Source organism: Topomyia yanbarensis, chromosome 2 (assembly GCF_030247195.1).
Source record: "Topomyia yanbarensis strain Yona2022 chromosome 2, ASM3024719v1, whole genome shotgun sequence".
Taxonomy (NCBI): domain Eukaryota; kingdom Metazoa; phylum Arthropoda; class Insecta; order Diptera; family Culicidae; genus Topomyia; species Topomyia yanbarensis.
Window position 1 is genome coordinate 301,640,487 of NC_080671.1, and position 21,066 is coordinate 301,661,552.

Below are 21,066 nucleotides of genomic sequence, written 5' to 3' on the forward strand. Positions count from 1 at the left end.
ACGAATTTTGTGTTAACCGAGTAGATGGTGGAGAAAAATATTAATTTACGTCGACATTAAATTATGAAGCAAATTATTATGTTCATAAATTTTTATGGATTCATTTTCGGAGTCTAGTGGAGCCCAATCTATTCAGATTTAAGACAGTTGATTTGATCTGAGGCGCATAACGCACAAGTCCCGAGCAGGTATGAAATATCTGAAAAGATCATGAGCATGAATATATTATTGCATACATTCGATTGACTCTGGAAATGTAGGTGTGTCCGAAAGAATTTACAGTGCGATCTACGTCACATATACTAATTATGAAAATAAATAAATCATATAATACTTGTAACACATCTACCCGTTGGATTTGGATTTTTTTAACAGCAATTTGTTTTCAAAATATGTATACGTATTTCCGTGATGAAAGTTTTCACGTACAGCATTAAAAAGTTGTGCGAGGTTAAAGACGAGAAAACAAAAATTCATTCAGCTGTCAGCACACCCACTTTGAGAACCCGATACTCGATCGGTCAATGTCAGTGGCCATTTGTGCAGCGTCTTCAGCCATATTTACAGTTTCACTGACTTTCGTTGGATTATTGCCCAATACTTTCCGATTGGGCGAATTTGCAGGCAGATCTTCGTGGAAAAAATCGACCTTATTGTCCGGGAACCTGCCTGAAATTTAACTTGACATAGGTTTCGGCGTCTATGAAAATGCATTCTCTGTACTTTGTCTGAACCCTGTCCTACTTATTACAGGCATGTGCTCTGGCCACTAAATTCTGTTTCGTTGTCCTTTTCGGTTATTTAAAGAGCACGGTTTGAACGGTAACCTACTATGATTGACCTCAACATCTTTAAACTCAGCTGCCGATCCGAAATTCCATGTTTTGAACTATCCGGGCTACACTTTGACGATAACGGAACACCTCTCTTACTGTACAAACGCCAATGTTCAACGTTTTCGCGATAATTCTAATTGACCACGGGGGTTTTCGATACAGTACAGAATCAAGTTTCTTTTCTCGTTTTTCATCTAGACGCATTTTTCCAATACTACATGTATCGAGACGAAACTTTTACCACTGATACGACTGAATTTCCTAAACAAATTGTTATCGAAATACATATTCCAATTCCAATCACTAGAGGCGCTGCTACAGAATAAATAAAGTTTCCAAATTCTATGTGAAGCAGTCTTTACTATCCTGGTTGTATTAGTTTTTCATCAATGTTAACCGAATTGGGGACAACCCCACAACACCGCCCCCGCCCCCGCCCGCGAAATATTTTATTGAAATTTGAAAAAAATAATGGAATTTAGAAATTTTATTTGCAAAAGCAATCTTCTGAGAATATTTTTTTTATACTGGTCTTCGAGTTACTCGTACAGACAGCTGTAATTGACATTCCAACTCGACAATATTTCAGTTGTTTCAGTTCGAAGTTCTATATATTGAAGACCACCCCCGCCCTTCGCTACGCCTAATTCCTCAACTACCTACGCCCATGAAATTGAGCAAAGGCTTTTGAATAATTCATCCAAAGTACCAATGTGGTAAACCTAAAATAAATGATGCTATGTTGGTATACTATATGAAATATCATCGGTACACCCGCAGTGTTGGCAAGAAAAATGATTTTTAGCATTTAGTTAGATCTATCGAACTTTGAACAGCTCTAACTTGTTTTAGAGACATTCTAACACCACACATCCTTCGGCAAAGTTTTTAAGCATATCCTTGACTGCACTTCTATCTAATTGTTGGCATACTGCAGGAAGAATTGTAGTCTGTAGAATCGAAAATGCAAAAAAGTAGGTTTTCCCATACGAATTTCCATGCAAATTTCAAACGCCGGGTCAAAACCAATCGACATCAGTCGGACCATATCTTTTGGATCAATGATAATCCGCTAAGTATTCTAAAGAGTTCGAAGATAAGCTCAATATCGTAATATCCTATCTAAGGAAAGCAATACATTGCTGGCGACAAGTATTTTAATAAAAAGAACTGGTGCGTCTGTATCCCGCCCACAAAGTTGAGAATGGCGGCGTCGTCACCTGTTCGAGTTTTTTTTGACGTAGATCAACTGAAGCACGGAGTTGGCTGTTTCAAGGACTACTTGTTACAATGAGCGATGATTTTAAATGGCAAAGGTCCGGTGTGGCAAGTGCGCAGATAATCTTTTGGGGTCACTCTTGTATAAATTAGCGTGTCTATTGAGAGAAGAGTTCAGTTGAACTTGAATCCTGCCTGCGTACAACCGGAGAATTTAAAGCATTCTCTTAACCCTCAAAAAGGTAAGGGGTCTTGGAGGCCCAGCTAGTTGCAGTTCTCTAGTTTCAATGAACTTGTGACTTCAAATACAAATGATCGATGTATGCACCTTAATAAAGAGCGGGGCTGCAATAAGGCGCATAATGCCTTATCTGCACCGCTAAGAAGCAAGCCCGTAACCATGCACCTTCGTGTCCCTTCGGTGAGGCCAATAAAAGGAAGTCGTAAACGTCACACAGCTAAATCTTAACCAATGTGCAACTGCCCAACAGCTGTTGATTGATTGATTGATTTTATTGGAGCGGGTTTTAACCTTATAGGTCATTCACCCGTAGTATGAAAGAAACATTTTTACATGTCATTTATTTAAATTCTAGTATGTGATGGTCCTGTCGGTGGTTTAGAAGGTTCCTGGGTTTCGGGGCTGGTGTCAAGTTTGATCTTGGAGGGCGCAGGTTGGTTTGGGTGGGCCGCGGTTGTCCCTCCCATCATCCGGCCCGGGTGTGGCGAGGGGCCAGGTGTTGTGAATGGCAAGTCGTTGTTCGATGGGATGGCCTGAAAGTGGGGGCTGAGGTACGCTTTCCTTGTGGGTCGCGGTGGGCCCTCCCATTACCCGTGTTGGATGTTGCGAGGGGCCCGGGGTTATGTGCAGAAGGTGAATTTTGATGTTCGATGGGCCGCGGAGAACCCTCCCATTACTCGGTCCGGGTGTGGCGAGGGGCCCGCTGTGTGAGGTGTGTTGTGGTGAATTCCAGGTGGGCCGCGGAGAACCCTCCCATCACCCGGTCCGGGAGTGGCGAGGGGCCCGCGGTTCTGAGTGGCAGCGTAGCTGAGTGGTACGCCGGGGTTGGTGAGTCTAGATGAGTTCGTAAAGTCCTGAGTCCTTTAAGAAGTTGAGCATGACCTCCTCTCTCACAGGGTCGTTAGAAAGTGCGTCGCGGATGGAGAGTGGTAGGTCATGCATTGCTCGAAGATCTTGTAGCTCGATGCAGTTTATGAGCAGGTGCTCGACTGATTTCCGAGTCCCGCATGTGGTGCAGGAGGGAACGGGTACGTTGGCGACGGTATGCTCATGGGAAATTTTGGTGTGTCCGCCCAACAGCTGTTGTGGCAGTCGGTCTCGGAGTCGAGGACAGATGTCGCCCTCCTATCCGACCCGTACAACATCCCTGCCGACAACGGCAATTGGGTGTCGGACGGGTCTGGGATGGTGGCAATTTGTACAACGGGACGGTTCTCGGTACGCTCCACCAAGGTGGCCCATAGAACAGTTCAACCAGATGATCGACAGGCTCTCGTCCGACATAGTGGGCCGGGAACCGGTAGTCATAGCGGGAGATTTTAACGCTTGGCCAGTAGAGTGGGGTAGCCGCTGTACAAATAGCAGGGGACAAGCGCTACTGGAGGCGCTTGCGAAACTCGACGCTGTGTTAGCCAATAATGGCTCCGCTAGCACATTCCGTAGAAACGGGGTGGAGGCATGGATTGACGTAACGTTTACCAGTTTACCATGGAATGGAGGGTAGACGAGTGCTACATCCATAGCGATCATTTAGCAATCCGCTTTAGGATCAACTATGGTGTGCAGCATCCGAGGGCGGGAGATCCCCGTCAGATACGCGGATGAAAGTCCAATCACTTCGACATCGAAGCTTTCACCGCGGCCTTGGGACTGGAGGCCAACACCGACAGTCTAAGCGGGGATGCGCTGGTAGCCGTCCAATCACGCGCGTGTGACGCCACTATGCCGAGGAAAACCCTGCCAAGAAACGGCAGACGCCCGGAATACTGGTGGAGTGCCGAGATTGCAGCTCTACGATCAGCCTACCTCAGAGCTAGACGTAGGATGCAAAGAGCCCGCACCGAGGATGCAAGAGAGAACCTCCGAGAAGTGTTTCAAGCTGCGAAAGTGGCCCTTAACAAGGCCATTAAAAGCAGAAAGAGAGCGTTTTTCGACTACCTGTGGGAAAGTGCCAACGCGAATCCGTGGGGTGAGGCCTACAGAATCGTGATGGCCAAGACGAAAGGGGGATCTCCACCCCCAGAACGGTCTCCGGACCGCTTGGCGACGATTATCGAAGTACTCTTCCCGTCTCGAGTCACAAGCCCCTGGCCACCTGCACCGCGAGACAGTGTGGGCGCGGCCGAAATGGTGGCTCCGGTGACGAACGAAGAACTACTCGCAGTGGCTAATTCCCAAACAATGAACAAAGCTACAGGGCCAGATCCAAACAGCGCTCTCAAGGCAGCGATCATAGCGAACCCGAACATGTTCAGGCTAGCTATGCATAGATTCCTTGATGAGTGCCGCTTCCCCGATGGAAAAGGCAGAAATTTGTGCTGTTGCCGGAGCCCGGAAAGCCGCTAGGCGACCCATCGGCGTACGACCAATCTGTCTGATCGACACGATTGGCAAATTGCTTGAGAGGATCATCCTCCACAGGCTCCCGTACTCAGAAGGTACGAACGAGCAACCAGTTTGGTTTTCGAAAGGGTAAGTCCATTTTGGACCCTATCAACTCAGTGATAAAGACTGCCGAGATAGCGATCCAACGGAAAAGGCAAGACATTCGATACTGTGCGTTAATGACACTTGACGTGAAGAACGCATTCAACAGCGCAAGCTGGGATGCCATCGCACTATTGTTACACCTGTTCAACCTACCGGTCGGCCTGTACCGGATCCTGGAAAGTTACTTCCAGAATCGCGAACTACTACACGAGACCAATGCCGGAGTCCCGCAGGGTTCGATCCTAGGCCCAGTATTATGGAACCTCATGTACGACGGGGTTCTGAGACTCAAGTTCCCTCCTGGGGGCAAGATTGTCGGCTTTGCCGACGACGTAACCTTTGAGGTCTATGGGGAGTCAATCCCTGAGGTAGAACTAACCGCAGAACACGCGATCACCACGGTGGAGGAATGGATAAGCGCGAGAGACCTGGAGCTCGCTCAGAATAAGACGGAGGTAGTTATCGTCAACAACCACAAGTCGGCACAACATGCAGTTATCCATGTGGGAGAAGTCGTGATCACTTCACAGCGGAGTCTGACGTCTCTCGGAGTCATCATAGACGACAAGCTGACCTTCGGCAGCCATGTCGACTATACGTGCAAGAGAGCTTCGACTGCTGTTGCGGCATTTTCGAGGATGATGTCCAACAGCTCAAAGGTGTGCGCCAGTAGACATAGGCTACTGGCAGGCGTTGCCGTATCTATACTCAGGTACGGCGGCCCGTCATGGTCAATAGTACTGAGGGTAACCAGTTACCTGCAGAAACTGGAGAGCACCTACCGCGTGATATCCTCAGCGTGATATCTGCTTACCGCACGGTATCACACGATGCATCCTGCGTGATAGCGAGCATGATGCCAGTCGGGCTGATCATCCGGGAAGATGAGGAGTGCTTTGAGCTACGTGGCAATATACGAGCCCGCGAGCGCACCAGGGTGGCTTCGGTCGCCAGATGGCAGCGTGAGTAGGATAACTCCTAGAAAGGTAGGACCCACCGGCTGATACCTAACATATCGAGTTGGGTGGGTGTACCCAATGGGGAAGTTCACTTCCATCTGACACAATTCCTGTCAGGCCATGGCTGCTTCCGACAGTACCTCCACAGGTTCTGGCACGCGGAGGTCCCCGTCTGCCCTGATTGCCCAGGTGTCGACGAAACTGCCGAGCACATACTGTTCGTATGTCCTCGCTTCGACGTCGAAAGAAGAACAATGCTTGACGTCTGAGGCTGGGACACAATCCCTGATACCCTTATTCTGCGGATGTGACAAGCGGTGGAGAAGTGGAACGCAGTCTTGAATGCAACCACCCAGATTGCCTGCAGGCTACAGGGAATCTGGCGCACCGAGCAACAGACGACGGGCACGACTAACTAGTGATTGGTTAGTTAGAGCGGAAAGGGCCGAGCGCAAAAAAAAGTGAGTGAATGGTCTGTTCATGCGGAGGCAGGTTTGGCGCAGCGACTGGCAACCGCGTAAGGGGTAAACCCAGCCACCCCGAAGCAAGGCAGAAGAGCGAGTGTATAGGCGTGTATGTGGACTGCCTTATGCCAAGATGGGAGGGTCGTAGCGTAGTATGTTGGGACTTAGCTACTGATACCTCGTGTCGTGGCAGAGGAGTGAAGGGTGAGCATTCAAGTCAGCCTCACACGGTATGTTTGGGGTGAGCACAAAAGTAAGCCTCACATGGTATGTTAGAGGTGAGCACAAAAGTAAGCCTCACAAGGTATGAAAACGGTGAGGACCCAAGTAAGCCTCACATGGCATGTCAGAATTGGGGCCTAAGAAAAGTAAGCTTCATACAGGATGTTTGAACGCGTGAGCGAAAGTGAGTATATCAAGTACAGGCAGCCCCCCAAAAGTAATACCGAGAGGTAGTCCCTGAGGGGAACAATGGCGGTGCCCAATGGAGTTTAGTCGGTATTACCTAGTCATGGTGTCACCATGAGAGTCCGACACTCCAGTACACCCCGTGTGGTAGCTTGGCATCTACTAATTGCACGTGTACTGGGTTAGTGCGTAAATTGCATTCTCCATTGAAAAAAAAAATCACATTCTTCATGTCAGTTGCTAAGAAAATTGGTAGTATCCAGTCCAGATCACCATACATTATATCTCCAGTAATTTCTGTGATATTCTGTATTATCGCGCAACAGCAAACTGCGTCAACAAAAAGCCCATGGACAGGAATTTTTAGTGTTATATTTTTAAATTGAAAATTGAATGTGCGGCTGCGATAATAATGCTCGGGAAATGACAATTTTTCGTACTGCGGCTGCGATAAAAACTATCTAAATGTCGCAAACACGATTAAAGTGGGATAGTTTTTTCACCTTATTTAAAGTTGTTCTAGCACCCAGTAATTCAAGGAATGGAAGTAATGGTCTAGGTCAACAAATGACATATCGTTCTGAAAACTGTTGTTGTTTTTGTTACGCTTTAGTTTTGTGTTTTTACGCTCCGGTTTTTAAGATTCAGAAAGAGTCAGAGTCAGAAAGATTGCCCAACCGCCCCCGCTCTTACTGACCAATTGATAGAAGTTATTAGTTGTGTGATTTGAGGTGCGAGAAGCCAAAATACGGAAATACTATTACTGAATTGTGCTCTCCGTGCATTGAATTGGGCTGCCATTGTTCATCAGATCGTTTTTGCTAGCCGTTTAGAGCACAGAATGGAATGCAAGAATTGGTGTTTGCCCTTCGACGTCAATACAGACATGTACGCAGTATTTGAAGGAAGATGTGCAAAACGGTTCCATGCTACGTGTGTGGAGCTTACAGAGGATCAAATTAACGCATTCTCCAGTAATGTTATTTGGCTTTGTGATGACAGCGCGTGTATATTTTTCGAAATACGTGATACAATGCAAGTACCTGAAAAACCGAAAGTCACTGTTGAGAAAGAAATAATGTCTATGAAGCAGCAGATCGGCGAAATTCTAAGTACGCTTTCATTGCTTGTTCCGGATAAAGCTATTGGAAAAAAAACACTCGACCCCTGTTTCAACACCCATATTTCATAGGAACGCGAGATCGAGTATAAGCCGAATAGATGAAACAAAATCACCACTCACTCGATCAGCAACAGAAAAACATAAAAATTTTGCCCTTTATTTGTCCAACGTCTATAGCAAAGTTTCAGAAAATGAAATTTCGCTAATGGTGTCCCATTCTCTCGGCATCAGCTGTATCAGTGATATAGAACCGACCAAACTCGTACCCAAATGGAAGAACTGCTGCACGCTTGATTATGCTTCGTTCAAAGTCGTTTTAGTCGATAGATGGAAAACTAAAGCGTTGCAAGCATCATCGTGGCCTCGTGGTTTAAAGTTCAGAGAGTTTGTTCGTCGTGAAACATGGAAGCCTGAGATCACTGGAAGTTAAGGTATGTAACTGAAATGCGATAAAATGTTCTTGTTATGATATCTGTTGTAGTTAGATGTTTGATTGATTTGATTTGAGATAATAATTTTTAAATGAGCGATATATAATTATGTGATGTATGTGATTGTTTTCTAAGCTAAGTTTTCAATAAGACCCAGAAGGTCAGTTGAATTATATTGAATAAAATGAATAACATTCGATTCTGTTCGTCGAGATTGCCAAATGTCTGTGTGTGTATGTATGTGTGTGTCAAATAATGCCACTCGATTTTCTCAGAGATGGCTGAACCGATTTACACAAACTTAGTTTCAAATGAACGGTGTAACGCTCCCATAAGACGCTACTGAATTTTTAATTGATGGGACTTCCGGTTCTGTAGTTACGGGTTGAAGAGTGTGGTCACGCTGCAAATTTCCAGATAAACTGGTAACCCTATGATGCCCGAATGATGTAATACATATTCAAATGGGTTCAACATACTTTGGATTTGCGGGTCTAGATCATTAATGGCTAATCAAAGTAAGTAACATGTAGAGCAAACAGGGGCAGCCACAAAGGATAATAGTGGTCGCAGTGGCAAAGTTCTCCCTAACTAAAAAAATCAAAGTACGTTTGACCACATTGGCCACCTATGACGGTTCTTGATTTCCCCAAAACACTCGCTAAGTTACTGAGTTAATGTCACACCTATTTCCCAGCGTTCTTAACCGATTTTAACAAGCGTAATTTCAAATGAAAGATATATTACTTTCATTGATTTATTTTGAATTTCATTCGATTCTGACTTGTGGTTCTTGAGTTACAGAGTGGTTATTGCAGTCACATAGGAATTTCGCATATAAAACGATATAATCGTTATTCCTCATAGGTTAAACATGTATTGAAATGAACATCAAATTATATCGATTCGCAGGCCTAGATCAGTGATGGCGAAGTCAAGATTATTGGAATATATTGTCCACTATACATTCCGGAAGTCCCTGGTATAATATGAAGTTCGATGTTGAACTCTTTATTTACCCCTTCACCTCCTACCTCACAATCCCACCTCTCTCTCACCCTCCACCCTCTCAGACTAACCTCCACCCTGCACTCCCTTCATCCAACCCGTATACTGAAATAAGTTAGATGATTCCGGACGCATCCTCCCCACCCACTAATTATTTCCCCCTTCCCATCTACATCATTCATGTTAACACAACATTGAATTCACGCTGATTAAGTTTAATTTATATATATATATATATATATATATATATATATATATATATATATATATATATATATATATATATATATATATATATATATATATATATATATATATATATATATATATATATATATATATATATATATATATATATATATATATATATATATATATATATATATATATATATATATATATATATATATATATATAACCGGCAAACTTCGTCCTGCCGAAAACAGTATTTATCATTGAAATTATTTCGAGCATTCATGATATCAACAAAATGAAGAACAAATTGCGCAAATCCATCATGCCGTTTTTAAATGATGCGCGGTCTTACGTACGCCAACTTTGTTTCATATATATAGAAGATGTGCTCATATATGAGAAAAGCATAATTGCACTAATAGGAGGATTATCAAAGATTTACAGATTTTATTTCTATCTAACATTGTTCTACATAAAATTTCCAACAAAATGGAGAACAAATTGCGCAAATCCATCATGCCGTTCTTAAGTGATGCGCGGTCTTACGTACGCCAACTTTGTATATATATATATATATATATATATATATATATATATATATATATATATATATATATATATATATATATATATATATATATATATATATATATATATATATATATATATATATATATATATATATATATATATATATATATATATATATATATATATATATATATATATATATATATATATATATATACAATTTCATTTACTTTTCTCTAAGATGGCTGAACCGATTTTCACAAACTTAGTTCCAAATGAAAGGTGCAACGCTCCCATAGGCTGTCCGGTTCCGAAGTTACGGATTGTGGTGTGCGATCACATAGCAAATTGTGATTCAAACCGATACTCCGATGAAAGCAAAAAAGGTAAAAATTTCGCTAAAATGTCTCTCAAACAACTTACAAATGCAGTTCTAAGTCACCAACGCACAGTGGTCGCAATGGTACCAAAACGTGCGTTTAATTAATGGTGATCTAGGAGTTCATTTTAGCGTTTTGGTGTGTTAGGAACACTTTTTCAGAATGGAAGCCCCCTTCTTTTGATGTATACTTAATTGTGATTAATCCACCTAAAAGTGAGATAGAAAATTTACTTCCACTAACTTTCGAGATAGAGGCATAATGTCAATGACAAAGTTATAGAAAATTCTACTGCGAGAAAACTTGTTGAACATGTAAACTCTCCAAAATGTAATGGTGTTGAGATGTAGCGCGTTGTTTGTGGGAAGCCCTGTAAAAATCATTTTTTCATGATAACTTTTTTCTGAGATTTTTGCAACTCTTCAAATGTTCTATGAAGTTGTTGAAATTAAGAAATCACATATATTTGTTGAAGACGTCAACATTTTTTATTTCAAAACTTAAGAGTTATTAAATAAGGTGGGTTGAAAATACCGCCATTTTGAACGCCAATTACTAAAAGATGTGGAAATATGTGGAAGACATTTTGATTCTATAAGAAAGACAATGACAAGTACTACAAGAAAAAATACTTACCACAACGGGCATCAACCGGCCTGTATATAAAAAATGATTTCCGGCAATGTATGTTTTGCATTTTGTAACAAAGTAAGTACGACTTTTTAAGCTTAACTTTTTTAGCGATTTTTTTTTCTATATGTTGAATATTCTAAAAAATCATAAATACACAAATAAATCGTGAACTTTGAATTTCTGTTTTCTGAAACTTACGAGTTTTTCATAAATTAACAGTAGTTGGAAAGTTAACACCAGAGACATTTAAAAAGGTTTACTATATTTCCATGAGTAGGAACCATTGCGAAGAGTATTAGATATCAACGTTGCTCTTTAGGATCAGACTTTCTAGAAAATCTTTAGAAAAAGATTTTCTCCTCTCTTTTAATATTTAACTCTCAAAAAGACAAGGGGTCTCAGAAGCTTGGCTAGTTACAGTTCTCTAGGTTCAATGTACTTGTATTTCAAAATACAAATGATCGAGCGTTTTCGGGCTTTCGATACTCTCACTGGTAAAACGACAAAAAAGAGGCTCTTGGTTTCATTGGGTCTTAGAAGCGATGCTTCATGAAGTCACAATTTTCGCTTGCCTTTTTGAGAATTCATTTCAAATATTTAATCATTCAATGCTTGCTTGCAAAAGCATTCTTGACAATTCCCTCCAGGTAATCGTTTCATAAAAACGGCATATAGGGTAGACGAGCTCTTATACATCTCATTAGTAGGGGTGTCACACTTTTTCGTTGATAACTCGACTTAGAGTGACTGGATTGCGCTTAAATAAGTATCATCACCTTTGCTTCGTTTATAGGAAGCAGTACAGTTAAATTTTTTTCCTGGAATTGTAAAATGCTCGTGTTTGAGTGAAGCGAAAAGTCGAGTACAACGTGCCCTTATTCATCCTATCATTTGAGCTAATGCATTGAATAGAGATAGCAGATACTTCTCCAACTAATGAGTTCAAATGGGTGGGATGAATAGAGGAGCTAAGATGAATTAGGACGCAGTTACCTCAATACTATATGTAATGGTTTTTACTCTTGTAAAGACAGTCAAAAAATTTTGCACATTTTTTAAATGATCACTTTAGTTGTTGTGTTAGTTTATAAATAATTCGTTAGTTGGAGTCTACAGAGCTGAGAGTTTTGGATTCATATGTGTACTTTGACATTTCCAAAGTTTTTTAGAATATTCGTAGAATAGAAATACACATAGAAACAATTGCTAAAAAAGTTATGCCTAAAATGTCGTAATTATTTTGTTACAAAATGCAAAACATACATTGTCGGAAAGTATTTTTTATGTACAGGCCGGTGGATGCCCGTTGTGAGTAGTATTTTTTCTTGTAGTACTTGTCATTGTCTTTTTCATAGAATCAAAATGTCTTCCACATATTTCCACATCGTTTAGTAATTGGCGTTCAAAATGGCGGTATTTTCAGCCCACTTTATTTAATAACTCTTAAGTTTTGAAATAAAAAATGTTGACGTCTTCGACAAATATCTGTAATTTCTTAATTTCAACAACTTCATAGAACATTTGAAGAAATTCAAAAATCTCAGAGAAAAGTTATAATGAAAAAATGATTTTTTGGGTGCCTCCCTCAAACAACGCGCTATATCTCAACACCATTACATTTTGGAGAGTTTACATGTTCAACAAGTTCTCTCGCAGCAAAATTTTCTATAACTTTGCCTTTGGCATCATGCCTCTATCTCGAAAGTTAGTGGAAATAAATTTTCTATCTCACTTTTAGGTGGATTAATCACAATTCAATATACATCAAAAGAAGGGGGATTCATTTCTGAAAAAGTGTTCCTAACACACCAGAACGCTAAAATGAACTCCTAGATCACCATTAATTAAACGCACGTTTTGGTACCATTGCGACCACTGTGCAACGGCCAAACAAACTTTCGTTGACTACATTGACCACCATAGACGCTTCCGGAAGTGCCCGGGAAAAGCGGCCATCTTTCAAAACTAGCCAACTCATTTCAGTTTCTCTGAAATGGTTGGGCCGATTTTCACAAACTTAGTCCCAAATGATATCTATATTATCCCCATAGATGTCTATAAAATTTCGCATGGATCGCTTATATGGTTCCAGAAATATAGACTGAACCGTCCGGTCACATATGAAATTCCCATATAAGCCTGAACTCAAAATTTTTTTCAAAGGGGGGACCCCATGAAATTTCAGATATCGAATTCGTATTTTTGATGCCAAACATCTTTAAAATGCATGAAACGTCGCAATTTTATTCCGAAAACTTTTTTTTTTATAAAAATCGACTTTTTGGGACTTTGCGCGGCTGTTTTTTCTTTTGCAAAATTTTAGAACTCGAATAATGTTTTCTTTTCTTGTATATTTGTCATGTCATGTATAATAATAAAATATAATATATGCATTTGAAAGCTTTTAATGAATATAAACAACGCAAACATTCTCGTGTTCATGATTGAGAAAGGCACAATTGCACCGCTAGGTGGATTAAAACAGGTTTTTTATATTGATTTTAAAAACTTTACCACATAATTGACATTCGGGTCGTGTGATCGAAATTATTCTATATTTTCGGAGTTGCAGACAGAATCGAACTTTTAAATGTAGTGCTTAATACTGTAACATTAAAGTGTATTCGAAACCTGTGTTCCACGAGTCCAGTAAAATCTCAGGCAAAAATTTATCTTTAGGTACAAGTCGAGAACCCGACTTCTGAACGAAATATACACCTGTCAGCAGGAAAAAAATACAAAAGTTTGACCTACAGCATCAGCCGGCAGACTAGTGACCATTTCTTGTGATATAGTGAAGGATCCATTCAGAGCAGTGTGTGAAGAAAAACACAGAAACACCAACTGCAAGCGACAATGGCAGAGCGCCATGCAACTAATTAACGTGCATGTGTTAGTATAGTTCACCCTCTAGGATTATGTAGTCCTTTCTGATCTCTGACGGAATCTTTCCCTACCAACACCACACATCGCGATGCTGTGGATAATTCTGAAACTTACACGCCGGTGCTTACAAGCCGATCCTCGTTAGTGCAATAATGCAAAGGAGTAAGCACAGTAGCATGCTATTTTCTTCAAATCGTATGTTCATCCCTCTCTAGCTTGACAAAAAGCTTTTCCAAGCTTTCTGAGAGCGCGAGAGACTCGAATGCATTCCAAGAGACGCGGTACAATTGTGGAGAGTTTTGTGTACTTTACATCCGTGGCGCGTAAAATTTCACAAGGAACACGTGGCTGTGCTGAGAGAGCTAATCAAGAGCAAGAAACGAAACTGAATGACGAGTGGTAGGTTTTGTTGTTTATTCTTCGTAACACTCATACAATCGAGAAGCGCGCTTTTTTGATCACCAAAACGATCTCCAGCAAAAATACCTTACATAGGTATGCGAATTTGTTGCTTCTTCTGCCTCATGTTGGGGTAAGACAAAGGAAAAAAAAATCTTTGTCGTCTTCTTTCACACATACTTGCTCCTTTTGCAGGCTAAGTCGGTGGCACGTTAGTTTTATGCTATGTACTACTGTTGGGCTGCCGGACGCAACATTTAACTGTGCTGTGATAGATGCTTGGGCTTCGACAAGCGAAAGCCAGGCAGCCGGTCCGGTGTGCAGACTGGGCTCGCTGTGTTGGTGTGCATACTGGGTATCCTTCTCTTACTCTTTCGTTGAATTTAATGTACATAGGAGACACTGGCCACTCTTTTATGTATACCCAGACGACCAGACCGTAAGATGATGCGATGCGATGCGATGCTGAAGGAGGAGGGAATGTGTGTGCATGATAGAAAGAGTAAGTGGATGCGAGTGTGTGTAGAGATGGAGAAGATTAAACATATTTTCGCCTAAATTGTTTGGAGACGTCCAGTTGTTGAGCCGTTGGGTTCTATTTGTTTCGAAGTTATATTTAGGTTTCATTTGACAACGCGTCCTCGGCCGAAGCGAACGTGAATTAGTTTTCTTTCCGTTTCCTCCAGCACTAAGCACTAGTTTAGTTCAGGGCTTTGGCAATAGTGTTAATACGGTGAGCAGGATCGTTTGGACACTGCATTCAGATTAAAACACTCGCGACAGTGGTGTGCTGTGTTCCCATAGTGATAATTAAAATTTATTGTTATTCTATGTAAATTTGGGTGAAAGAGACTTGTTTTATTTTTACTTTAGTTTTAACCTTTGTTTTGTATAAACATTTTCGGTTTCCTTCTCGTTGATGTTGCGTTAATTAGTGTGATTTGTGAAATTTTGTGGAACACGAGCATCTGATAAAAGTTGAACGCATTAATACCAGAAACAAGACAAGCTGAACAGTGAATATGTTGAAGCGTATGTGCTAACAATGTAGTTGTGTGCGCTGATAGTTTTTGGTCAAGCTGAGCAACAAGAAAAAAAACTGAACGCATTAATGATAGTGTACAGCGGGTTGTGTTTTTTGTGTGATGGCCAGTAATGGGGGGACTCTACATGGGGTTCCCCAAGCACAGCAGAGTTTAGTTGGACATCACAGCTGCTCTCACTGTGGTCTCTACTTTGAGAGTTCCTCGTCGTTACAAGTGCATATGCACTATCATCATGAGACAATGAACCGTTGGGGCTCGTCAGCAGCTGGAAGTTTGCCAAGTTCAACAACGTCTTCTACACCAACTTCGGATACGGAAAATAATAATCAACCATCGTTGAAGTCACACGTTAAATCAACATCACCGCATCAAACAATTGCAGCGGCAGCGGATTCAAGTGATAACCAACCATCGACTCCGCAGCCATCATCGCTCCCAGAGCCAGGTACGCCACAAAGTTTTACTGGCGGCGCTTCGCCATATCAGCAACCACCCAATATTATTGCTCCACCAGAGATGCACTATCCTACCTATATTCACGGGTATGATCCTTACTATCATCCAACAAGTATTGATTACGGAAATCCGCTGCCTCCTCCTCATCTCAATAGTCAACCCCAACAAGAGTACAAAGCAGTGCCTTCCGCCAGATACCACCCTTACAGCAACAACATCCACAGTAACGGAAATCCTCATAATGTTTCCGCTTTAAATTCGAACAATACTGCAACCAATAATGCAACACCGCTCAACAATGCTGGGCTGAGCCCACAAGTGGTTAGCTCTTCTAGCAGCACTCAAAACCCAACGACACAAGCGTCCACAACAGTAGCATCATCAACTACAACTTCGTCACCGCAACACAGCAGTCATATTCCACCTACACCATCCCCATCGCCGATTCAATGTGAAAAATGCGGATTGGTGTGTGATAATGATGATGCACTAAGTGAACATGACGCATCAGCCCATCAATCTCAACAACAACAGCCACCGTCGCAACAGTCGTCCGATGGAAACAGCATGAATCGGAACGAGGATTCAGACATGCACAGTGGCTATACTTATCCTCCGCCATTTATAAAAGAAGAGCCGCCATCATCAGATATTCTAGATTTAGATTCTCAGAAAATGGTCTACCCGCCGGAACATGCACTACCTCCAATGAACTCGTTGCACCCGCTGCAATCAATGCAACGTCATCCGATGATGTGGCCACACGATCCACATAACTTTATGCCACCACATCATCCACACGATTTGAAAGCACCGTATTACCATCCACAAATCAAATCGGAATACTCCACAACCCCTTCCTTGAAAGGCGACTATCCGCAGCATGCTGCAATGCATGTGAAACAAGAATATACACCGATCGTGGCACCTTCACCTCTAAAAAATGAATACAATATTCCACCGACACTACCACCAGCTGTTCCGCAACCAAACCAATCGGTGAAACCCTTTACCGAGGAATGTGAGAACAATCAATTGGCTACAAGTCCGTCGGATTTTCCAAGCACAACGACGCCACAAGAAAGTAATTCGCAATTTCGAAATTTTGAGCCTCCGACATCTTCACTTCCAAACAGCGCATTACCAACAAAGGGTACGGCGTGGAAATCTAATGAGGCTAGAAGACCAAAAACATACAATTGTACAGCGTGTAATAAATGGTTTACAAGTTCCGGCCATTTGAAGCGCCACTACAATACGACACTGCATAAAAACGCCGTTAAATCCAGTGGCCAACCGGATCCAGCAACATTACCAATTAGTATTCACCATCACCCTGGCCGTGATCCAAACTATGCTACAAAGGGAAGGAGGGGAGCAGCGGCACAAATACAGCAACCCATACAGCAACCGGTGCCACCTCCCGATCCTCCTAGAAGCCCTGATTATGGTTCTCAATACAACACATCGGGGTTTACAACCCCCTCTGGACATCAGATCACCTCGAATCAGGGGTTTCATCAATACAATTCCAATATTCAAACCACCTCGTCAACGGTTCCCCCAAACGGGGTAGCAGGTCCCTCCGTCCAAGCCTCCCAACCGAGGGGCCTGCAGATCTTCTCGAACAGCAACATGGAAACGTTGCAGCAGCAGGAGCAAACGGAACAAATGCCTACTATCACCACCACCACCAGCATTCCATCGCCGTTGCACAGTCAACACATCATCAATACAACGGCGCAATACCCCACCACCAACCCTTTAACTATCAACATCAGCATCCCATCATTCCAAACCATCCTGCCGGAGGCACCGAGTTATCACCATATTATTGGTAATCATAACGCATCAACCAGTGCGAATGAAATGGTGTCCAATGATCATTACTATCCACTCAATGGTTATGACACAGCGATGACCGAAGAAACATCCATAGCTTCGACCGTAACTCCGATCTCATCGGAGTTTCCTCGATATCCGGGGGGCGCCGAAATGTATCAAGGCGATACGGCGCCCCCCTTTTCACCTAATGTACCGGAGCAGTATCACCAAACTTGCACGATTTTTAGTGAACTCCGCACACCGACTCCGCAATTGGCTGCCACAGTTCCGTCGCTTTCGCCGGCGCCATGTTCACCAAGGGTTACATCGACTGGCACAACTCTGCCGGCGGAGAATCGTCCCAGCGATGTTCACCGTTGCGAAGAATGTGACAAGGTTTTCAATAAGGCATGCTACTTAACACAACATAACAAAACCTTCCACTCCGGTGACAAACCGTTCAAGTGTCATCGTTGTGGTAAACGGTTCCCATGCGATCAATCGCACGAGGAACATCTCGCGAAGCACGGCGGCGAAAAACCATTCAAATGTGAGCTTTGCCCAAAACAGTTTAATCACAAGACGGATCTACGCCGGCATATGTGTCTACACAGTGGTTCCAAGCCGTATGTTTGTGAGCAATGCGGTAAAGGATTCATTCGTAAGGATCATATGCTGAAGCACTGCGACACGCATAGAAAGAAAGTAACTACGAGTGTGAAGAAGGCGGTTCTCGGAAAAAATGGGCCGCGAGTCCAATCGAAGGCTGCCTTTATGGATGATGAATGACGGTGGGCCATGGTCCGTTGTCTGACGCCGGAACCCTGAATGAAGCAACCTGACGACGGATAACTGGAGAGATCTTCAGCAAAATCGGTAATGTTTACAATTTCTATTTTATTTAAATTGCTTAGTTATATACAAAATGTTTTCGTTCAATTCATGCTTCCTAACACAAGAAACAGAGTTACCTACGTAGATTCTCTTACCAAAACCAGGTACAGTACTCTACCTCAACAAAATGAATTACAAAACATGAAACAATCTGATACATAGCCAATCACTAGTTTAATTGAATATATTGAAATAGCATAAGTCAACACACGAACCTACCTCAATAATTATTACATATTGTTCTTATCGTGGAGCATATTCCGCTGGGTTTGATGCAAAATTAGTAAGGCAATTGAACAAAGTTATACATTTAAACAAAAATGATATTTACAATTGAAACTAAACTGATGACGCAACTAAAGCAAATATAATAGGTGTATTAAATATATGAAACCAAGATAGAGTGTATCTGAAAACGAAGGTTCAAATTGGAAGGAAAATATTTTGAATATTATTTTAAAGCAATACTATGGAATAAAACAAAACGATAACCGAATAGTTGCAGAACCTAGCAAGTACCATCACAGGAAAGATGCTCCTTAACTATATATAACATCGTTGTTTCTGTAGTTTGAATGGAACGCAGACTATTCTTTGCTTACGAAAAATAACAATCTAAAATGTACAAAGATGACCAGCGGCGAATCTGTTAGGTGTAATAAACTGGAGTAATACTATATACAATGATCATGTCTGTTGTTGGAAAATAAAGGAGAAAAGCATTACCATATACTGTTCAATTCGTGTTTGACAACAACCAAATAAAACACGGACAATTATTACTGGAAAATGTGCATGCTGAAGCGAAACTGTAGAGAAAACAAAAACATTTCTACGTACCGAAACTGTATTATCAAATGGTTGTGTTAGATTAATTAATTACCTATTATTGAGGATTAGAAGCTTTCCATTTGGGCTGATTTCGATATTTCCCCGTTCCATCTAACGCGCTTCCCACATGTTCCTCACACATCAGCGCTTCTCAGTTTCCATCCCACAGTCACAGCGTTTGGCATTCATTAGTTCTTGCCTCCTTCGCCACAAACCAGAAACACGCTTTTACTTCCGTCGGGCGGCTTCAGTTGATTGGTCGCGCGGGTGACTGAAGTGGATTTCCCGCCATTTATGTTTCCCCCACCGACCGTCGGCGTGTTATGGAGCCGCCCTTTCGACATTATCTCCCCCTTGTTGAACATCGCCTATCAACATTGGGTTGCGTTTTCGGAAGTGATACAATCACTTTGCGTCTTTCGTTCTAGTGCTTTATCCTTCACCGGTGTTAGGTGATTATTATCTGCTTTATGAGGTATTTAATTTATGATCTTCCAATCTACAAGTAGTGACTTCGTTAATCCTTGCAGTATTTAGTCCAGGTAATCAAACTGGAAAACTTTCTATGTACCTCTGTTCAAACAACAAACGAAATCTTAGTTACCGCATTTATAGACTTTTTTGTTTTTTTTTTTTTTTTTTAATGTCATTTATGTACATGTATTGATTTGTCGTTAAAACATCGTTTATTTACATTAATTACTATTACTGTACATTCAAGTTTTGTGCCAAATTCTTTAATTATTTCAAATGAAATCCAGTAAAACACACCTGTATTGTGTCGTGAGTAGAATATTATCTGAAGTTATACTTTCAGTGATTTTAGAGCACCATGAACGGGTGCAAACCGAATATACGATTGTATATCGAATTAGCATCAAACGTGGTGGAAAAAATTTTAATTAAGAAACATAGAACAATGGAAAATCTAGATTATTTTGTCGACACACCTTCGTCATATCAGAGAATGAACAATATTAATATCGCAGACAAGCATAAGTTTTGCAATAATGAAAAGTAAGAGCAACATATCCAAATTTTGTGAAACGAAAAGAAAACATAGCGAATACCAGTTATTTTCATCTTAATAGCAACATATCCATCTTGGGTTTTAAAGTTAGTCGACAAAAATGAGATGAATCGGATAACATAAATCATTTCTAAATCGTTGTAACCATTGAATGTGTATTTGATAAAACATATAAACCAATAACAAATCGTCACAAACACAGTACATTGCATCAGGTATAAGAGTACTAGCGTAAAAACGAATATCATGTGGTATTGATGGACGACAGTCTTTACTATATAAATAAAATTGATTGCTCAAGTAAATTTCGTTTGAACCACTCAAATAGTTCTTCCTGTTTATTTAGTTGTTATATCTATTTACCGAAACTGAATTCAGTCGCACTTAACAAACAAACAAAAACACAGTTCGTAAGGCGCTGTACATTGAATTATGTTGCCATCCTTATTTTTCGAACAATACCACTAGCGAATAAGAATGTTATCATTTTCAGCTAAACTGAAAAACAAAAATAGTTGAGGTATTTAATTTGTGTATAAACAAGACTAGATTTATTGTATGAAGAGAGTAATAGAATGAGATTATGTTTATCACTTGATATAAAATCGAACAAAAAAATAAAAAAAACGTATGTGAATTTTCATGAGAAATGCAAGGTTTAAATTATATGGAGAAAAATAAAACTGAAAATATACAACACATGTTTCATTTTGAGATTATAAACAATCCTTAAAATTCGGAACGTCTAAACTACTCCCAATAGTAAGTATTAGATGTGTAGGG

General features: G+C 41.2%; 1 protein-coding gene across 1 annotated transcript; it reads left to right on the forward strand.

The window, feature by feature from the left end:
- Positions 1 to 14,844: 14,844 nt before the first annotated feature.
- LOC131683389 (uncharacterized) lies at positions 14,845 to 20,961 on the forward strand. The gene has a single exon (XM_058965323.1). It carries the CDS (start codon positions 15,348 to 15,350, stop codon positions 18,315 to 18,317), a length of 2,970 nt encoding a protein of 989 aa, XP_058821306.1. The 5' UTR covers positions 14,845 to 15,347; the 3' UTR covers positions 18,318 to 20,961.
- Positions 20,962 to 21,066: the final 105 nt, after the last annotated feature.